We start from the raw sequence: 19683 nt of genomic DNA, 5'->3' as shown, positions 1-19683 counted from the left end.
CAGTCAAAGGAAGGTGATGGTGACATTTTCAGCTACATCCAAGTGCCAAGTCAATCCCAAATGGAATCCTGCCTTGTTATTATGTCTGTATTATTAAATATAGAAATAATATATTCATATTATATCCATGATAACATAATAGGTTTTAAATGCTGTAGGACAGCAGAAAAGCAAGCTTACACCCTTCCAAGGGAATTCCCATGGACTGAGGCTCAAACACCACCATTATTTCTGAACGCTCACCATTAGCCATCACATGCCATGGAAGTCCCCTGCTCCTGTTTGGTGTTGAGTCATTAATAATTAGGGAGGAAAGATGTTAAGGTCAGGCTCAGGAGTGACAATCACCCTGCAGTCCCCATCCGTGCTGTCCCATGGTGACGACCCTGCCAGTGACAGAGCACCACAGCACAGGAACGTGCTCCCAACAAAGCAAACAAAGGTGGATCTGAATAAACTGCCTCCCCAAAAGGCCACTTTATGGTGCCCTTTGAGCAGCGGCTTCCCCATTTAACATTTATGCTTGCAGATCCCTATACACACACAGAGTGTCTATTATAGCCTCCATCGCACTCAGGGTAAATGATTAACGCTGCCAATTCCACCTTGCCACTCACCTTAGTCCTTCTGCTCGCACACAGAGGGGTGGTGTCTCCAGCACTATTTTCCTACCCGGCTTGCTAAGGCCGTATCACTAAAAGCAGCTTAAGCGCCCCTCCAGTCAGATGTTATAGCGGGCTCCCGTGGCTAAATGCCCGTCATTTCCATTCATTTCACGAGCCGGAGCTATTCTTCTTTATTACAAGCAGAGTGAACAGATGGGAAGAATGATACCGACACCTGAAATAACAGCTACATCAGGGCCCCGCTCCGCATCCCGTCTGTGCCCACCTCTCCTTTCCTCCCATTCAATCTTTCGGGTGGTCCTGCAAGAGGGTCAGTCCCATGCCTTGCGGGAACAGGGGAAGTGTGAGCACAGGTGAGACTGCGACGAGGGCTGGAAGTTTCCACCAGTGTTTGCTTTAAGCCATTTGCTTGGTTTGGAGGAAAAAACAGTAAGAGGCACTCTTACTTTACTCTTCTCTATCCATCCTTTCCCCCATGTGTGCTCTTCTTTGGCACTCATCCCTGAGATGAGGGCTCCCAAAGCTTTCACAGGCATGAAGCAGCTAGTTTTGCACCCAGGGCAAGACAGACTCTTCCACTTGAATGATAACATTTTCCCACTTTCTCCTGTTTTCTTCTGGAAGATCAGGAAATGTAAATAGCATCCTCTTAATGTGGTTAAATGTTTATATGGGAGACCAGTTCAGCACTGTTACCTTGCACCAGCTGAGGAATTGGCCTTGGAGGCAGCTCAGACGCCAACATTTTCAAACACCACATAGTCAAGGTCTGCTCTTGGCCACATTTAACACTGCTGTGGAAATGCTGGTTGTAAAATCTTTCTTTGAATTCCAATACTAATGCATTTCCTAATGACAGCCTGAAAGAACAAGAAAAAAAGCTGGTAAATGCTAATGGTCCCAGTGGCATTAGAGCACTGTAGATAAAGCTGCTTCATGCCAAGCTTGACCATATAGACAGTCCACCACTGCTCCTCTTTCCTCTCAACACCTGCTGTATCCATGGCATGTTACCTGTGGTGGTACTGTTGGGTAGAAATTTTGCTGAAACATGGAATCTGGGGTTTTCAGAGAAGACAACAGGATGGGTTTAAACTCTGTTTAACAAGAGCCTTTTTGAAATGTGCTGCTTTTCACCAAGCTTCCCCTTAAGGAGGAGCTCCTTTGAAATAAAAACACTTTGCAAAAGGTGTTATTGCTCCTCATTAAGTGTCTTTTGGGTTATTCAATGTAAATTTGATGCTGAACAGGAGACATTCTTGGAGACACCACCTCCTGCCAACCACTGGTCACAAAGCTTTCTCCAAGAAGGATCACCTGATGTGATGAAAGGAGCAGTACTGTTTGTTTTCTTCTTCTATGCATACAATGGTGAGATTGAATATTCAGCTCCGGTTTAGCTGCTGCACAAGTAAATAGCCTGGACATTTAATTACTGCAGCACATTGACCTGGAAAGCAACATGAGTTGTTTTCCTGGCTGGTACACAACAAACTTAGCAATAAAAAGCACTGGAGAGGAGCAGGGAAGCAGCGGACAAGGACTGAGAAGTAACAGTGAATTTACCTCTCTGCACCACCAAGCACTTCCAGAGCAATCAAAAACCAGCAACAGAGCCCCTACACCCCTTCAGCCCCTAGAGCACTGCTGTACCTGGCACACAGCCTTGCTTCCACCTTCTTTCCAGGAAAAACCTCTTGGATACACACAATGCTTTGTAGACTTGCTAACCACTATGACCAAGAAAGGGAAACTTGATGCCCCCATCCTCTTATAACCATGATGGGCATGTTCCTCAGCTGGCATAAATCAGCCTAACCAGTGACTTTGGTGCACAGCTTCACCTGGGGGTCGTGTGTCCCCGAAGCTTGTGCAAGGGAAGAGTCAAACCTATCTGCCAGCTGGGTGGTGTTTGCAGTTCAGGCAGAGCCTGGTCGGCAGCTGAGCTGCCACACAAATTGTGCTGAAGACTTCTGTGTGCAACGCAGAAAAAATGATGGCTCTCTGTGCTCCAACACAAAAGTGACACCCCATTAGAGAGTCTGGGGCTTCAGGGCTCCCAGCAGAAATTAAACCACAACTTCCCATTTTCCATGCAGAAATCAAAAAGAAACAAACTTTTGGTTTTTTTAAAGCAACTGCTTGGGTGAGCAATGATTTTATTGTGCTATTAATATGATCATAAACAAGAACAACATGTGTTTATAGGCTCAAGTGCTTCATTACTCACCCGCTGACTTGGTAAAAATCACCGTGGCATCAGTATAAAGTGCAAAATGGAACAGATCATTGTAGTCGTGTTGTAAAATCATCTGGGCAGGTGACCTTTGAACAAAGGCAATTGATAGCTCCGAGGCAGCTGTACAACAGTAAAGATAATAGTTGTCCACAAGCCACCAGACCTGTAGGAGAGCAAATACACACCATGCCTGGGAAGAGGAGAGAGCACCAAGGGAACTGAGAAAGGTTTGGTAAATAGAAGTAAAAGCTGATCTCTGAAGTGCTTCTGCGAATCAGCCTTGTTTGAGGATGGGCCAGGGAGGGGTGAGCCTGGTCACAGAAGATGGCGGTGGTGCTGTTAGCACAGCATGGGCAGGGTCTGACCAAAGGCAGCTCCTGCCCGCTGGCTGGAGCCAGGTGGGGTGGGACAGCGAGTGCCCTGTGGGAAGCCCATAACCTCCAGGCCAGCCGGGGGTTCCGGTTCTCCTGGACTTCGGTTTTGAGTCCGAGCTTCTCCGTTGCTGCCACCCCAACCATTCAAACTCCTGCAAACATGTGGGCTGAGCTGGGCCGTGCAACCAGGCGTCCAGAGGCTGTAGGAGCAGGATTGGGGATGCAGCATGAGCTGGGAAGACCCAAACATTCCTGTGGTTTTTGTTCACACCTACTGGGGCAAATGCTCCTCTTTGCCATGTAATGAGGGGCACAAAGGGACGTGGACCCCCTAGGGAAGGTCTTCAAAATGGCAGGCTGGGAAGGTAATGGCTGGAGGGTACACGGGTCCCCCTAGATGTGGCTGCTGCAAGGCTGGGACGTGCACAGGGTGAGCTTCCCGGGGTACTGGCTCCTCTGGGGGTGCAAGGACCGGGATGCAAGGAAGCCTCCCCTCTCCCGTGGGGCTGTGCAGACGGTGCTGCCTCTCCTGTTAGGGTTGACCAGGAGACAGAAGTCTGCGGGGATGGCTAATGCCTTGGGGATGGGAGAAAAAGGTTGGAAGATACCCCCAAGAAGTGAAAAACCAGCTTTATGGATGATGCTGTCCAGTGAGTGCAGGGAGCGAGCAAGGAAGGAAAAATTACACACATCCCGGTTGTTTCACTTCTTGTCCTTCTGCCTCATTTCGTCAGTCGCCAGCCCTTGGAGCATCCCGACGCCCGGTCGATGGTTACCAACAGGCAATAAATAAAACCACTGGAGCCACTGGTGTCAACATCTTGGCATTGTTTGGGTCTTCTTGTTTGCCTTTAAAATAACTCTCCCCCTTGGGGTCACGCAGACGAAAAAGCAAGGACCCCCTGCCATCATCCATAGAAATCATCTTGCCACGACTTGTGTTGCTCTGCCTTTTTTTTTGCCTGGAAAACTTGGGGTTTGGGGAGCTGCCCGGGAGCATTACTTGTGCTACGCCCAGGGCTCCTGCTGCCTCCTGCCCGCCCGTGTCCCGACACGTCACTCCGGGCGCCTGCAGGTCGCCTGAGCCCAGGCCACATTACCCGTTTTCCTGACACCCAAAGGAAGAGTTTGGGCTGGATTCGGGGACGGTGTCACCCCGCCAGCCCCGTGCTGCTGGCTTATCCGCTGCACAGCTGTGCCTGGCTCTGCTGCGGATGTCGGCAGGCCGGAGAGTGGAAAAACAAACGGTGGAGACGCCGATCCATGGTGAGAGCCCGGCCGTGCAAACAGGCTGTGCCACTGCCGAGCCCAGCACTGGAGGGATGCCCCTCCGTGACAGCCCCTGCCCCAGCACTGGAGCTTGGCATGATGCAAGCTGCTAATAGAGCTCTGGAGGCACAAGAAAAACTCCTCCAAAGACAGTTTTCATCCATGGGCTTTGATAAAAGGGTGGCTTGAAACCCCCCATGTCCGCACAGGGCTACGTTGCGGGACCAGCCGCTGAGCTATGGCAGCACTGGAGGGGACTGATGCTCCCCAGTGCCTGGAGCATCTCCTTTCTTCCAGCAAGGGTTGCATGGTGGAAAGCACCATCCTCCATCTCAGCTGAGTCGCGACTTGATGTCAGATTCACTCTCCCTGATCATCTTTAGCCTGTTGTTTATAATAAAAATCAAGTGATCAATCTCTTCTGACAAGAGGAAGAGTTGCTCCAGGAAGCCCTGGACAGGTCAACTTCTATATTAAGGAACTATTACTTGACGGCTTCCTGGCCATAAATAGCCATCCAGCCAGGCTGGGGATTTTATTTAGAAATAACAAATAAAGCAGGCCATGGAAGTAACTTCATGACCTTGCTCCCCCTTCATTTCCCACCCATCTCCCCTCCTTAGTATGGTCTTCTCCTCACCCCCAGTCTCCTCTGGAGCTTCAGGCCCCCCCTGCGTGCCCCCAGCAGAGCATACCTCCCCATCGCCCACCTCCCCGGGGCAGCTCCGAGAAGCTGTAGAAACACGCTGTTGCCAGCTTTTGGAAGTGTGCTGTGGGTTTTGCATCACTGATGATCTTTTGCTACAGCTCAGCTCCAAGAAATTATTTTCTACTTGGCTTTCGTTAAAATAATTAAAAAGGAATCTATGCCCTGCATGGCTGAAAGCTGGAAATCCTCCATTCAAAACATCCCCAAGACTGGATACAAACAAATATACCTCCGACACATCATTGTATTTTTCTGTCCCTCAAACCCTTCTCTTAACTTTTGGAAGACTAACTTCTGATTTTCTAATGCTCTGAGTTGGCAGTATAAAAAACAATCAGGAAATACGAAAGAAAAACAGCATTTCAGTATTCTTTTATTATTGGGAGGTTTTGACCATTTTTGTCATGTAGTTTGCCTAAAATAATAATAAAAAAATCTTTCTTTGGAGCTGGAAAGGGAAGAGCAGCGTGTTTATTTCATGTATGACTCATCAGCTCAGTGTTGATACGCTAAACGCTTCAGAAGCTAACACTCCATAGAGATGACCGTTTTTAATATAAAACAGTAAATGTTTAAAACAACTGTTGCTTTTTTTTTTTCTCTTTTCTTCCTGTTGTGGCCAATAAAACATAAGGGAGGCCACACAGTTTACATTTTAATAAAATTAAGTTATTTGGTGCCATGTTATTACAGTCTTTATTGGAAAGTGGAATAAATTGCACACAGAGGAGTCATAGGAGGGAGAAATCACTGCGAATAAACATAGATTCTGGGATGCATTTATTTGCTGGTTTCATCTCAAAGGAGGAAGGCTTTCCCCGGGAAAACGGAGGTGGCCCCGGGGCTCCGGCCTCAGGGAGCCAACCCTGTGTTGCTCTGGCTGAGGATGAGCTTTTTGGGGATCTGGTGCCACAGCGGGGGCCATCCCGGCCCCGTCCAGCCAGCGTTTTCCACGCGCATCCTCCAAGAGAAACCTGTCCTCTGGCCGCGGCTCGACACCCCGCAGTCCCAAAGCACTAGGGCAGCCCGTCCTCCTGCCCGTCGGCCGTTTGCAGGGCCAGCTGAAAACGTTGGTCCCGAGGCTTTTTGCCAGAGATTGGGGGTTTCTAGGCAAGCGCCAGGGCGCACCAGGAGTCCTGCCGGAGCGGCACGCTCAGCCCAGGCTGAGGGGCCATGGTGGTGGGGGAGAAGGTGTAGTCCTCGGGCTCGAATTTGAACTCGCCGTGGCCGCCGGCCAGCGCCTCATCTGACTGGCTCTGTGCCTGCCCCAGGGAGGGAAGCAGAAAGTCATTAGAAAGCCTGTTATTAGCCAATGGGTCACTCTCCCCCTTGTCGTAACGCAGTGGTAGGACTTGGATGGATTACGGACATGGTGGGTTATCCCTGATGCTACTGCTGCCCTTTGGAGCATCCTGGAGCCGGGCAGGAAGGGTGCTCCATCCCCAGCAAGCACAAGGAACAAGCGGGGAGGAGGCATCCTGGGCCCATCTGCATTTATTTATTGACTAAACATGTCCAGTTTGGAGATCTCTAGGTGTACGTATAATTTTTAAGAGCACAGCACCATCAGATTTAACTGTTTCAGGCAAAAAAACCCCTCTCCCCTACAGCGCAGCTGGTGCCATGCCTGGCGCTCGGGCACTGGAGCTGAGCTTCCCCTCCATGCATGCATATCCAGCTCGAGGAGGGCTTAGACCCAGCATAAAGATAGTACTGGGTCACAAGATTTTGATGTGCGGGTTGATTTAGAGCCATTTTTCCCTCTGCCAAGACAAAATAGCAACCTGCCCCAAAGAAATCCTCGGGCCAGAAACACAGCCTTGCAATCTGGGGTCTCTGACAGCATTACAGCTCTGTGAGCACTGAGTACCTCAGGGCTATAAAGTGCGGATAACGTATGCCCAGGGAGCCTTTTCTTGGGAGCTACAGAGGTTTCCACCCTGGGCTGATCCCACCAACTCGACAGGGTTGTAACTCCCAGGATTTCATGGCAGGAGATGGGAATTAAACCCAGCTAGGTGCCGAAGCTGGTTCGCCACCGATAGCCTCCACGGCAGCAGGGCTTGGACCTCCCAGTTCCCCACTGCAAGATGGAAGAGCCGATGGGGAGCCAACAGGCTGGAGCCCTTCCTGGTCTGCAACATCTTGGCTCCCTGCTTTCCTCAGTCTGAGGCAGTCCATCAGGCTGGTGACCCCCAGTGCAATGACCTAATTGCTTAGCCTCATCAGGGCACCCCAGGTCAGTGACTACTGAGGTGTGTGGAGCATCCACCCCAGCAGGCGATGGCTGCGGGCCCCTGTGCCTTACCTGGGACACCGACACGATGGTTTGTCCGGGATACTGCGAGGTCGCGCTGGGCTCTGACTTTAAAGTGACCGTGCTGTCTGAGTTCGTAATGGAAGAAGGGGAGTTAGTGGCCGAAGTTGTAGACCCTGGAAGACAATCGGTACAGGATGGTGAAGCAACATAGGTGCTGCACTTAAGGAAATTTTTATTTTAGTGGCTACCATCACATCTCATGGCACGACTCTACTGTTCTCTTTCTCCACCGCATCTCTGTCAGGGTAAGGCTTTGTATTTGGCTGCCAAGATGTTGATGGAGGAGGAGGAGCACCCTTTCACAGCCTGGCAGTGCTGGTCCTGGTACAGGCCGGATGGGCTAACGTTGAATGCGTCGTGATACCTTCCCCTCAACTCTTTAATACACCGTTCCCAGCCCTGTTTTTTCCCATTACTCAATTTAGCCCAGATCTGCTTGAACACGAGCACTGCTGGGCTGGAGCTGGGTGCCCACAGCGCAGAGGAACCTCATGGGAATATGACAGCAGTGAGATTTCCCACCCAGCATCCTCCTTCCACATGAGAGCTAGGCATAAATACAGGCCCTACATCTAAAGCAATCATCAGGGAAAAAATCACAATATTATTTTCTAATTATTGTAATTTCTTGCAGAAGACATGTTGAGGTGAACTGTGCTCCAAGCCCCCGTGATGGATCATAGCAGCACTGTACCTGTTGAGGTTTTGCCTTTGATAATGTTTTTAGGCTTCCTTTTCCTCGTCTGGATGCTTTCCTTTTTCATGGCCAGAGGTCGTGGTACCTTGACATTCATAAAGTTTGGAATCATTAATATTGTATTTTACTTAGCTCCTTCCCACACACGTGTTGCTCTCTTATTTACGTGCTGTAGCTCATGCAAAGCACCTAAAGTCCTTGTCCTTCACTAAGTGCTATTTTTCTCTGCAGCAGGCCTTGGCTGGAAGATGTATAAGGCTAACAGCTAAGGCTTTCCCACAAATTTTGTTTTTTCCTTTACTTCCTATTTTCCTTTTCCTGATTTATTAGCGACCTTTATGACAGGGCCCTATTAAATTACACTGACAGACTGAGAGCCTACATGGCTCGGAGGGAACGGTCATGGGATAAAGAGACTTTAACCTTTATGGCAGAAGTTTGAAGAGGCCTATATGGAGGGATGAAGTCTCCTCTTTGGCTGATGGACGTTACCAACAGTTCCCATCCTCTGTGGATAAATGTTATCAGCCAGCCTCCATGTGGACTCCTTAGCATCCTTCACACATTCTTAATTACCACATCTAGAAGAAATATGCTCCTTATCTCCAGTCTAGGTTTGGGGAGCTTCAGTCTCCAGCTACTGGAGCCTGGTAAGCTTTCTCTTTGGGGAGTAACTTGGCAAACAACCTAATTAAGAGCCACCCAGTGCCAGAAATCTCTCCTCTATGCAGGTACCTCCTGAGAGTGTTCCAGTACCCCCTCAGCCTTATTCTGGAGAACCTCAGTAGACTGAGCTTTTAACTGTTCAAGGAGACAGGACTGGGTTACGGCTCTTCTGGGTCCAGTCTAGAGTCTGGTCCCTCCAGATCTGATATCCTGGAACTGCTGGGCGGTGATCCCAGTGCCCAAAGGGTCCCTCCCAGTGCGGACGCACTCCTCACCCCGTGGAGCTTCATGTACAACCCGCAGGCGTTGCAGACGGGCTCCCCTTCGGCGTTCCTTCTCCAGAGGGTGGTATTGGTTGTGTGGCAGTTAGTGCAACATAGGCCAGCACGTCTAGATGAAGACTTAAAAACAAGCGAACACACACATGAATGCACACATAGGAATGATTAATTGGGAAGTTTCCTTTCATATAAAAATAAAATCTGTAATTTCAGCTATTTCCTGAAAAATGTGAAACACACACGATAGCCAAATTCAGATCAAAGAAATTACATTCAAATGAGATCACTCCAATTTGCAAGTGCTTTTTTTATTGAGCTTGGTAAACCTGGCAAATATCCTTGCAACTCATTTCACAAACTTCCAAGAAATCTGCTGGAAGTGATCGAGACTCAGAGCAGAGAGAACTTTCCTCCAGGAGATCCACTCAGATGGAGAAAGAGATGGAAAATGCCAGCCAGGCTTTAAGCACACGAAGAAAACTCGTCATGCTTTAAGCGAACTCTTCTGTTTTTCTGTACTCAGAACTACCACTAAAGTTAGCAACATCCCAATTAATCTCTGGTTTAAGACAACTGGAATCAATTGGCTGAACTGAGCAGAACCAAACTGAACTGGCCCATGATGGGACCAGGGAGGTTATTCTTTGCGTGTCTCGCAGATAATCTGTTCTCTTACAGGCTGACGGAACACCGTGCAAATGTTAATTAATGACTTATTTTGCGAGTGCAGTGATCGCTGGCTCTGAAATGTTAATACTTCCAAATGGAGAAGGAAAATATTCTGGCAGAAGCAGCAAACTCATTTCTGACAACTGTACTCCACGCCACTGGAAAATTCACAAGTCTCTATAGACAGACTTGTCAGCTCAATAGGCATTTCATTTGAAAGTCTCTTAACACTAGGTATTGAAACTATTTTAACAAAAGACTTCACTAAGTATAAGATACCAGTGACACAAGTAATATCACAAGCTCTCCACATTCAGGTGTTTGAATACGTTCTTCAGCCTTGAGAAAAATCACTTTGATTCCTCTCAAAGGCAGATGATAGGTGATGCAAGCAATAAGGAACTCCTCGTTTGTTTATTCGTCCATTATTGCTTGATATCATGACTGAGCAATATGACGAATGAGGTGGGAAGAGTAGGAATAAAAATGAAATGTTTTTACAAGATTAGCAGTCAAATAAAGATCAGCTTTGAGTTTCAAGAGACACAAGTGACATGCCCAAGCTTTGATTCACGCGTTGCTCAGCAAAGAGGTCTCAGCAACTATTTGCAAATAACAGTATTGCTTTGGAAATTATTTAGCTTTCAAGAAATAACCAGGCAAAAATAATAATACACCGACGTGTGAGCTGACAAGCCTGGCACAGAGGAGGGGGCAGCAATCCTTGTCCCTAATATGGGACATGCTGTCACAGCAAGATCCTGGAGCTGCTACAGAGCTTCCTTAAAGCCTTTCAGCTGCCGGGGCTGTGCCGTTCACCCCTGCAACCAGGAGGGACCTCAGCCCTGATGGGAGCAGAGGGAGGTGCTGAGCACCCAACGGGTGCAAGGGGCTCTGAGGTCCAGCTCCTGCTGCGGGTGCAGAGGGGAATTTGGAGGCACTCAGCCCTGGGGTAACTGTGCCCGGCATGAGCTGGTGAGATCTGTCATTGCCTGTGGATGGAGGAAGGCCAACACAAAGCCCTTTGGAAAGCCCCGAGATTTCTGGGCCACCGCAGGCCCCTGGGAGGGAGGGACACGCTGTCCCTATTTCATACAACGCTTTGTCCGCGGCTTGCAGACGAGGTGGCAATGAGACCTGTGGCTCCGGTGGCCCAAGGGCAATGCCAGCCCTGCCAGAGCTCTGCCCGCCCTGCCATCACGGCCTGCTCGTGGGCTTTCTGCTGGGGCAGCGGCACATGCCTTCTGCATCTCCTGCACATCACTCTGTGGGCTGCCTCCTCCTCGCACAGCCAGGGGGAGCAGAAACCATCCTCCACAGCTAAGTATTACAATATAAACCCCAGAAACCCTGTGAGAACCTGGCCCTGCACCACAACCTGCCCGCTTAGCAAGAAAGAGACGGTCAAGGCTACTGTTGCTCACTGAAGGACAAGGGTACAATACTTTATTGCTGGTTTCCCAGCAGTTCCCTTAAAAGAAAATGCATTTCTGCTTGCCTCCACCCGGCTGCCTTTGTACCATTCTGACCTTGTCTAGGAAGTTGTTGACTTCAACATTGTGCTCCAGTGTTTATTTATACAAATGCAGCATACACTCAAACAAAAACTCTTCACAGACCAGGCTTGACAGCCAAGTGTTGCTGATAAGCTCAAGGAATGGTGAGTTGGTGCCTATCGAATCAACCGTGTGCGAGTGCTGCTTGGAGAGCCCAAAAAATTCAGAGCCAGCAGGGCAGGTCCTTCTGAGGGAGCCCAAAGCCATCAGACACTTTGCTTCACCTCCTTTTCAAAGGTGGAAATGAAACCACAGGGTTTCACAGGAAAAAAAGAAGCCTCTGAACCCCCAGATTTAATCAGTGCTCCTCTGCCTCCCTTGCCAGCAGGACGAAGGGGACCTGGTGTCGATAGGAAAGAGGTTGAAGCAAAGTGTGCTGAGACACCCGAGCTCAGTTCCTGAAAGTGGGCAGATCTGAGGCTCAGAGCCAAAGGCAGCAGCAGCATCTGAGATTCGCCTTTGCTATCACGGCTCTGGGAAAACCCACACCTCGGAGGACAAGGGAGCCGCAGGAACTGATGGCCGGGAGGAAGCCAAGGCACACACCACGAACGCTGCACAGCTCTAGGGTCCTATCAGGTTGTCCCAGGGCTGTGATCAGTCCCATCCCCACCTTCCCCAAAAGTGTCACCAAACCCACTATGCATTGCAAACTGTAAAAAAGGCCAGGCTGAAAAAACACCCCCTGAGCCAAGCCAGCAAAACTCAACTCCAGGTTAGTCCTTCAACTCAGGACGGCGTGGGAGCTGCTGAGCACAGGACGGCTGCTGCATCTGCCCCCCCTTGCTGCACCGTGCAGTGCAGCTCTGCTCCTAACACGGGGAAATTGCATGCGCAAGGATGCTTCAGCGGCTGCTCCTGGATGGTAAAAGTGATTTGGCTTTTAGGACTGGGTCTAAGGTATCATCCTGTGAAATGTGCCAAGAAATTTTGGCTAGAAAAGATACTGCCGAAAATAAAGTGCTGCTTCCACCCTCCTCGAAGATAAATCCTTTCTGCCGAAAGCCACAGTGCTTTGAATCCAGACACAGGCTGTAGCAAAACGGCTGTCCCTGCTGTGTGGAGGATGTTGCCCTTATCTCAACAAAAGAAACAAAAAATGAACTGGAAACTACACTACTACTGCTCGCCCTCTCACACACACAAGCAGGCTGAGCGCTACTGAGCTGCAGGACGTCATTCCCGCAGTGTTATCTGGGCCACGTTGCGTTCTCCAGGGCTTTCAGCGGGACTTTGCTTTGTGAAAACAGAAATCAGAATAACTCCCAGCGTGGCATCTACTTACAGAACAAAGGTCGTAACGTAAAGGACAAAAGCAACCATTTTTCCTTCCCATGTCTGTATTTCACCGCATTGTGAAACAGCTGATTTCATCGTTCCTAGAGCAATGGTGTGTCTCTGCGTTCACTGCTCTGCTCCCACCCAGCCCATGCAGGTGAGGTTAGGAGCAGGGAAGACATCCCCCGCCATGGAAATCGTTCGGGGGAAGAAACATCCCAAGCCACCGAGGTGCAGGTTGCTCCCTCGATGGTGGATTTACGGAGTACGCCTGGCACCCTCTTGTCCACCATCAGTGGATCCCCCTTCCTCCAATGGGGCAGAACTTGTTGCAACATGACATTTCAAACCCTTGGGAAAATCCAAGATTTTGAAATGTTTCATTCCAAAGTCAGGATGGAAAGTCAAAATTGCAGCCTCTTTTCTAATCCATAAAACAAAATCCCCTCAAGTATTTCAACCTTACTGAAACATTTCCCCTGGATAAGAATCAGCTCTTTCATTTGGGCTTTATCATTATTGTATTGATTGCCAAAATAATAATAAAAAAGGTTGGAATTGCTTTGATAATTCCTGGCAAGATTTGCTCATCCCTGGGAAACGGTCTTAATTCTGCGAACCAGCATTCTCCACCAGAAAACTTTGTTGAAATATTTGCCGAAAAATGCCTCACGGGTGCTACGTATGGGGCTCTGCCAGCAATGACAGAGGAGCAGGCAGGGAGCTCGGGGTTCCCGAGCACTGCCTGCACCACGTGGGCAGGGTGCAGGCAACGCAAGGCTGGCTCCCTTCCCACGCACCGAAATAAAATACTGAATAGCAGCGAGATCTCTCCAATTCCTTTGGGGAAAAGCTGTTCAAAAAAACCCTGGAAATTCACCCAGTGCCACATTTTGATGCCAGTATGAAATGCGGAGTTGGATTTAAGTTGGTTTGCACCTATCTGTCTATGCACGGATCGTATTTGCTCTGAAGAAATCAGCAGTGTAGCTCCGAGATTTGCAGCGCAGCAGCGACCAGAGCCCGCTGCCGGGGTGCAGATTTAATGTCATTACATTAAAGGAGACCAGGAGGGTTTTGGTGAGACAGGCAAATCATGTCGGATAATGCTAAATGTTTCACAGGAATGCCTCGATTTTGATTGATGAACAAAACAGGGTGATTTTCCATGGAGCCGCTGCTCATTTCATTTTGCAAATCCAGAGCCATATTTCAGGGATCGGAATCAGAATGAAACATCTTGTTCAATCCCAACTTTTTTTTTTTTTACGGTTTTCTTACACAGAAACTTGTCACTGTTGGGTTATTGCTAATAATTTGTTTTGCAATGCAAAAAAATAACTACGGGAATACGCCCTGAGCGAAAGCAAAAGGAGCTCCCAGCTGTTCCCCGGCACGGCTCCGACAAACATCCTGTTTGTAATGACGGCTTCTGATGACAGGCTCTGAAACCAAAACTGTTACCACCAAATTTAAACATCCCAAAGCGACTCTACAAAAAAAAAAGGAGGCGCCTTTCCTCTCTCACGATGGGATCCCAATTGGAGGAAGCCCGATACCATGTTGTGGGGGGGAAATAATGCTTTAACCTGCAGAGAAACCGGGAACTATCAAACCCCAAATTCCCCCCTTAGGCGGGCGGGTGAAGGCAGCAGGGGAACTGGGCCCCATCCTGCTCCCAATGTGAGTGGCCACAAACTTGCCTGGGCCAGCTCAGGATCAGCCCTGTCTCCTGTTCATCTACCCTGCCTAGACCACGTGAGTCTGCATGAAGAACTAGGAAATAATAATAGTAATTATTACAGAATAAAAAGCAACGTGCCTGCTGCCGGAACGGAGCTGGAGGAGGCCCGTAGAGCCCCGGACCGCAGGCAGGGCTGATCGGCCCCCGCTCGGCTGTGGTGCAGCCCCGTCGTGCAGCCCCGGGACCCCTCCGGTCCCTGCTGCCCCGTCTCCGCGCTGCCCACCAGCCGTGCCAGGGCGGCAATCCCCCCCCAGCTTCACTCCGCTCCTCCTGACCCGAGCCGGCTCTGCACCGCAACAAGGGGCTCCTGCCGGTGCTGATGGCATTTTATTCATGGGAGAACCAAGGGTCAAACAGGGCCTAACACAAATACGGAGACCCCGACAGCGCAGACACTGCAACAGCCCCCCGGCTCCTGCCCTCCAGCCACCCCCCGGGTGGAGCAGGGGATCCCTGCGGGGTTTCCCCCTCTTACCAGCCTCTTCTGTGGCTTGAGCGGCCGGTTGATGCCGTTCATTTTGTGGTAGAGCCCGCAGGCGTTGCACAGGTAGTGCCCGGTGCCATCCTTCCTCCAGAGCGGCGTGGACATGGCCCCGCAGTTCACGCACTCCCGGCCGTCCCCGGGGAACTCCTCCAGGTACTCTGGAAGAGACACCCAAGGCGTGCGGGTCAGGAGCCGTCCCCACCGCACAGGGCCACCCGGGGCCGGGCTGCCCACGGGGACCCTGCAGGAGAAGGTCCCTAATTCTCTGTGCCCTGCTACTCCTCTGCCAGGGACAATCCCTGCCCGGAGGGAGTTTACCTCCACTCTGCAAAGTGTGGACCAAACCCCTTTATTCCCCCCACACCTTAATCTTATAATATTTCGCTCAAAAACAGAATATCCCCCATCCCCACCCCAAAAGATCCCGAAGAGCTGAGCGCGGCTGGGGTCTCCCTGGGATGGGAACGGGAGCCCATCAGCGGGAGAGCGCGGTGTTAACCCTGCGCCCGGCGCAGCCCGGGCTGCAAAATTAAATTATCATGAGGGGGGCAAAACGGGGAGCTTTTCCTGATTTCCATCAAGGTGCGGTGGTCGCTGGCCGGTGGGGACGGTCCGGCTGGGGAAGGCTCGGGGCTGCCCATGGAGCAACGCCGGGCTGCGGCTCCGCTCGCCCCGCGCCGGCCGGGCCGGCAGCCGTGGGGAGCCCGGGGCTCCCCGGGAGAGCATCACCGGCCGCCCGCGGCCCCAGACTCCTGCTAGCGAGGCTATTCCTCGCTTTTCTCCCACTCCGAAAGCCCCGGGAAGAAGCCGCGGAGCCGCCCGCTCCGAGCTCCGTCCCCGGTCCGTCTCTGCCCCGAGCGCGGCTCCGCGGCAAACGGGCAGCCCGGAGCAAAAGCGAGGGACCCCTCGATTGAGAGTCGGTCTTTTTCCTCCTGCGGCTTTTCCCTCTCTTTTTGAAATAAATTCATCCGCCTGGAATGTTATTTTCTTTCGAAGAAAAATACGCTCGTATTTTTTTTCTTTTCATCTTCGATCGTATTAATAATGGTCCAACGGAAAGAAAAAGGGAAAAGAACAAAAATTAAAAAGGGCAAAATGGAAAATAAAAATAAAATGTAAAAAGTAAAAAAAGAAAAAAGTTGCAATAATTCATTAAATGAAAAAAGAATAGTTTACGCTACTTAAGAGCGGTTTACACTATTCAAGAGCAAAAATAAACGGCAGAGAGGACGGCGGCCACTATTCCGGATCCCAAACCACCAAATTCAAAACGCAGAAGAGATTTCTGCGCCATCACCTCCCTCGGCAGGACCGGGGCGATCCCTTCCCGCACCACGCAACGGATTTTCCCAGACAAAGAGAAAATCCTGGAAAGAAACTGCTCCCGAGCACCTCCGGCGTGGGAGGAAACGCCGAGCCGGGGAGGCAGCTCGGCGGGGAGGGGGGCTGCTTCCCTGGTTTAACTTTGTTCTTGGGGTAAAGATAAGATAATTCGGTTCACCGCAGTAAAGATGATAACGCGGCTGAGATCTTGAAGTGGCTTTTAAAGGACTTTGCAAACCACCGCCGGAGGAGGATGGTGAAATACCCCCGGGGCTATAAACCCTGCGCACGGAGAGTCCTTTTAAATCAAGCCCAAAACTTTATTTGCTCGGGGCTTGGTTTAAAAGGACTCTCCGGTGTGGATGCAAACGAATTGAAGTGGGGTTTATTGTTCAACGCCTGAGTGCGTTTCAGTGTCTCTCCAAAGGCCGCAGAGCGATGCAGCTGCGGACCTGTTTGGGCGAAGGCGAATTAGGAGACCGAGAGTCTGTTCAAATATAAACTAATTTACCACAATAAATTACTTAAAAGGGAGGGAGCTATAAATCTGCCCCGCTAATTTAAACACAAGGGTAAGTATTGAAACACAGGCACAAAGTCGATATTGTGGGAAGGAGATATCGTGGGGGTGGGGGCGGGAAGGGGTTGAACGGCCTCTGCTCCTCTGTCCTGCGGGGGAATTGCTCTCCTTTGAAACGTGGTCTTTGCCCTTCGTGTCACACACACAGCCCCCCCCCCCCCTCCCATATCACCTCTGTCCCGGGTCAGCCACACACACCCCGTGCCCGGACCATCTCTCCATCCCTGGATAAAATCATCCCCTCCTTTCCCGTCGGGAATGGCAGCGGGGCAGCTCACCCCGGGGCCGGGCCACCAACACGCCGGGGGCGGGGGTGAGGGGTGGGGGGGGGATGGGGATGGCTCCGACCCGGCGCCGAGAGCCGGGAAACGACCCGGCGCCCCGAGGCGACGGTGAGGGCCGACGGCGACCTACCGAAGGTGGACCTGCGGCCGGGTAAAGCCGCCTGCCTCGTCTGCAGGCTGTGCAGCACGCTGCTCTCAAAGTGTCCGGCCGTCCAGGAAGGCGGTATCTCGGGGGTCACGTAGGCGGGGTAGGGGCTGGAGTAGGACCCGTTAACGGAGCGCACCAAGGCGTTGCCGTACTGCTCTCGGCCCCCGCCGCCCAGCAGCAGGGGCCCCTGGTAGGCGCCGTCGCGGCCCGGGGGGCTGCTGCCCGGCGGGCTGTGGGAGTAGGAGAAGCCCGACGGCGGGTGGGGGCTGCCGGCGTTGAAAGCGGCGGCCTCGCCGCTGCTCTGCCCCCAGCCCGGGGGGTTGGCGAGGTGGCTCTGGTGCGGCTCGCAGCCTTGCAGGTAGGGCAACGTCTGGAGGACGGAGGGTACCCGGGTGGTGGGCACGTAGACGGGCGAGCCGGCCGACGAGTGGAGGAAGTTGCTGGAGTCGTGGGAATAAGCCGACTGGCCATGGTTGGGGGCGAGGGCCAGACCCTGATACATGTTCCGTCCTCGGCGGCGGCGGCGGCTGCTCAGGGCCCGGCCGGCTGCGCCCCGACGTTGCCGAGGCGCTCACTCAGAGGAACCTGGGGGGGAGAGCCGAGAGCCGCGGGCTGAGACCCCGGCAGACCCCGGGAGACCCCGGCCCGGGGCCCTTCGCACCCGCCGGCGTTTCCCGCGGCGAAAGCGCCTCTTCCCTGCCTTAAGCAGGGGCTGTAATTTGTAATATTTTTTTTTTTCCCTTTAAACTTTCCTCTGGTCCGCTCGTCCCGCGAGGGAAACCCGCGCAGCCGGGCCGAGAGCGGCGGCCGAGCCACGGCGAGAAATAACCTCCGCGCAACGGGCAGCGGCACCGCCGGCACCTTCCCACCGCCCCGCCGCCCGCCTGGGCACTTCCAAGGGGTCGAAAAAACCCAACAATTTTTTTTCTTTTCTTTTTCTTTCCCCCCCCCCAGAAGTATTTCCCTTCCCGTCTTTTTTTCGAGTCCCGGGCCTGAAGCGCGCCTCGGGGTCTTGCTGGCGGGGAGGCGGCCGGCCGCGGCGCGGCCCCTCGGGCGCCCGGGCCGGGAGGGAGCGGGGTCCCGGCGGCCCTGGGCAGCGGCCCCGGACCGGGAGCATCCCAGGTGTCCCCCATCCACCAGCGCTGCCGCTTTCTTGTTAAAAAGCGAAATAACCCTCAGGCAGGCCTCTCCGTGCGGACGGAGGGCTGAAACCGCGGAGCACCGCAAGAGCATCCCGCCCCCGGCCCCCCTCCCGGGCCGCTCTTCCCGCACACGTACTCACATGGCAGCGGGCCGGGAGCGGAGCCGGGCATTGCCGGGTGGGCATGAAGCTTCGCTCAGACCATCCAGGGAAATCCCAGGAAAATAAAAAATAATACTAATAATAAGAAGAATAAAGTTTACCGGGGAGGGAGGAGAAAAAACAAAACAACTAGGACCCCCTGGCAGAGGGGGGCTGCCCTCCCCCGGTCCCTCCCCTCCCGCCGCCGCCGCCGTCTCCCGTGGGTGCGTCCCTGGCTGCGCCCGGCAGGGAAGTGGCGGCGGCGGAGGCGGCGGCGGCTCTTTACGGCGGGCCCCGGTGCGGCCCGGCCCACGTGACGGCCGGCGGGGTAGCCCCGGTCCCGGCCAGGATTGGGCGCCTCCCGGCGGGGGGGGGGGACGGGATAAGTCCCGCCGGCTCCGCTCCCGGCGGGGGGGACGCGCCCGCCGGCTCCCCCCTGGCGCGGGACCGCGGGCGCCGGGTGGAGCGGGGGCAGGATGCGGCCCCCGAGGGTGCCCCGCACCGCCCCGGACCCGCTGGCTGCCCTCCCCCCCCCCGCAAGGTTGGAGGTGTCCGCCCGCCCCCCGGGGAGGGGTGGGTGGTGGCTCCCTCCTTTGCGGGCCTCGCTGCGTTCCTGGGGGTCGCTCCGACACCCCGGCGGGAGGCGATGCCCCCCCCCCCCGCCCCGGGCCTCCCGTGGGTGCTGGGGAACACACCGAAAACTTTTCCGGCGGGGGGTTCGGGTAGCAGGGGACGTGGCCAGGCGGCGGTCTGCTCCGAGCGAGCGCTCCGGCTCTCCTTTGCAATAAAATCCATACTAACGGGGAAGGTGGGGGGGTCACCAGCCTGCCCCCCAGCCCTCCCTGCCTTTCTCAAGCGGCCCACGGCCCTGCCGAGGCTGGGGCGCCGCTCGCAGCCTGCCCGGGCCCGGCCGTGCCCGGGGCTCAAGGAGGCTCTGCTCGGCCGGGCCGTTTCGGAGAGCAGCGCTCCGGCCCCTCACCGTCCCGTCGGGGCCGCCGGGCCCCGGCCGCCCCGGATTGCCCCGCTTGCAGGGGCTCTTCTATTCCCCGGGGGGAGCAGCGGAGAGGGTCCTTCTCCCTGCAGTCCCCCGACCGAGTGCCTCTGGCCTTGCGACGGGGACAAAAGCCCTTTCCCCGCTTTTCCCCGTCGGGGCG

The 19683-nt window shown here is 53.2% G+C and overlaps 1 protein-coding gene across 1 annotated transcript; it reads right to left on the bottom strand.

The window, feature by feature from the left end:
* Positions 1 to 5566: 5566 nt before the first annotated feature.
* Positions 5567 to 18620, bottom strand: GATA5 (GATA binding protein 5). The gene is made up of 7 exons (XM_076351698.1): positions 18530 to 18620; positions 17230 to 17832; positions 14904 to 15070; positions 9176 to 9301; positions 8232 to 8319; positions 7526 to 7650; positions 5567 to 6479 (listed from the first exon to the last, which is right to left on the bottom strand). Exons 2-7 carry the CDS (start codon positions 17747 to 17749, stop codon positions 6324 to 6326), a joined length of 1182 nt encoding a protein of 393 aa, XP_076207813.1. The 5' UTR covers positions 17750 to 17832; positions 18530 to 18620; the 3' UTR covers positions 5567 to 6323.
* Positions 18621 to 19683: the final 1063 nt, after the last annotated feature.

The sequence above is a fragment of the Aptenodytes patagonicus genome, chromosome 14, assembly GCF_965638725.1.
Source record: "Aptenodytes patagonicus chromosome 14, bAptPat1.pri.cur, whole genome shotgun sequence".
NCBI lineage: Eukaryota > Metazoa > Chordata > Aves > Sphenisciformes > Spheniscidae > Aptenodytes > Aptenodytes patagonicus.
This window is presented reverse-complemented; position numbering and strand designations above follow the sequence as displayed.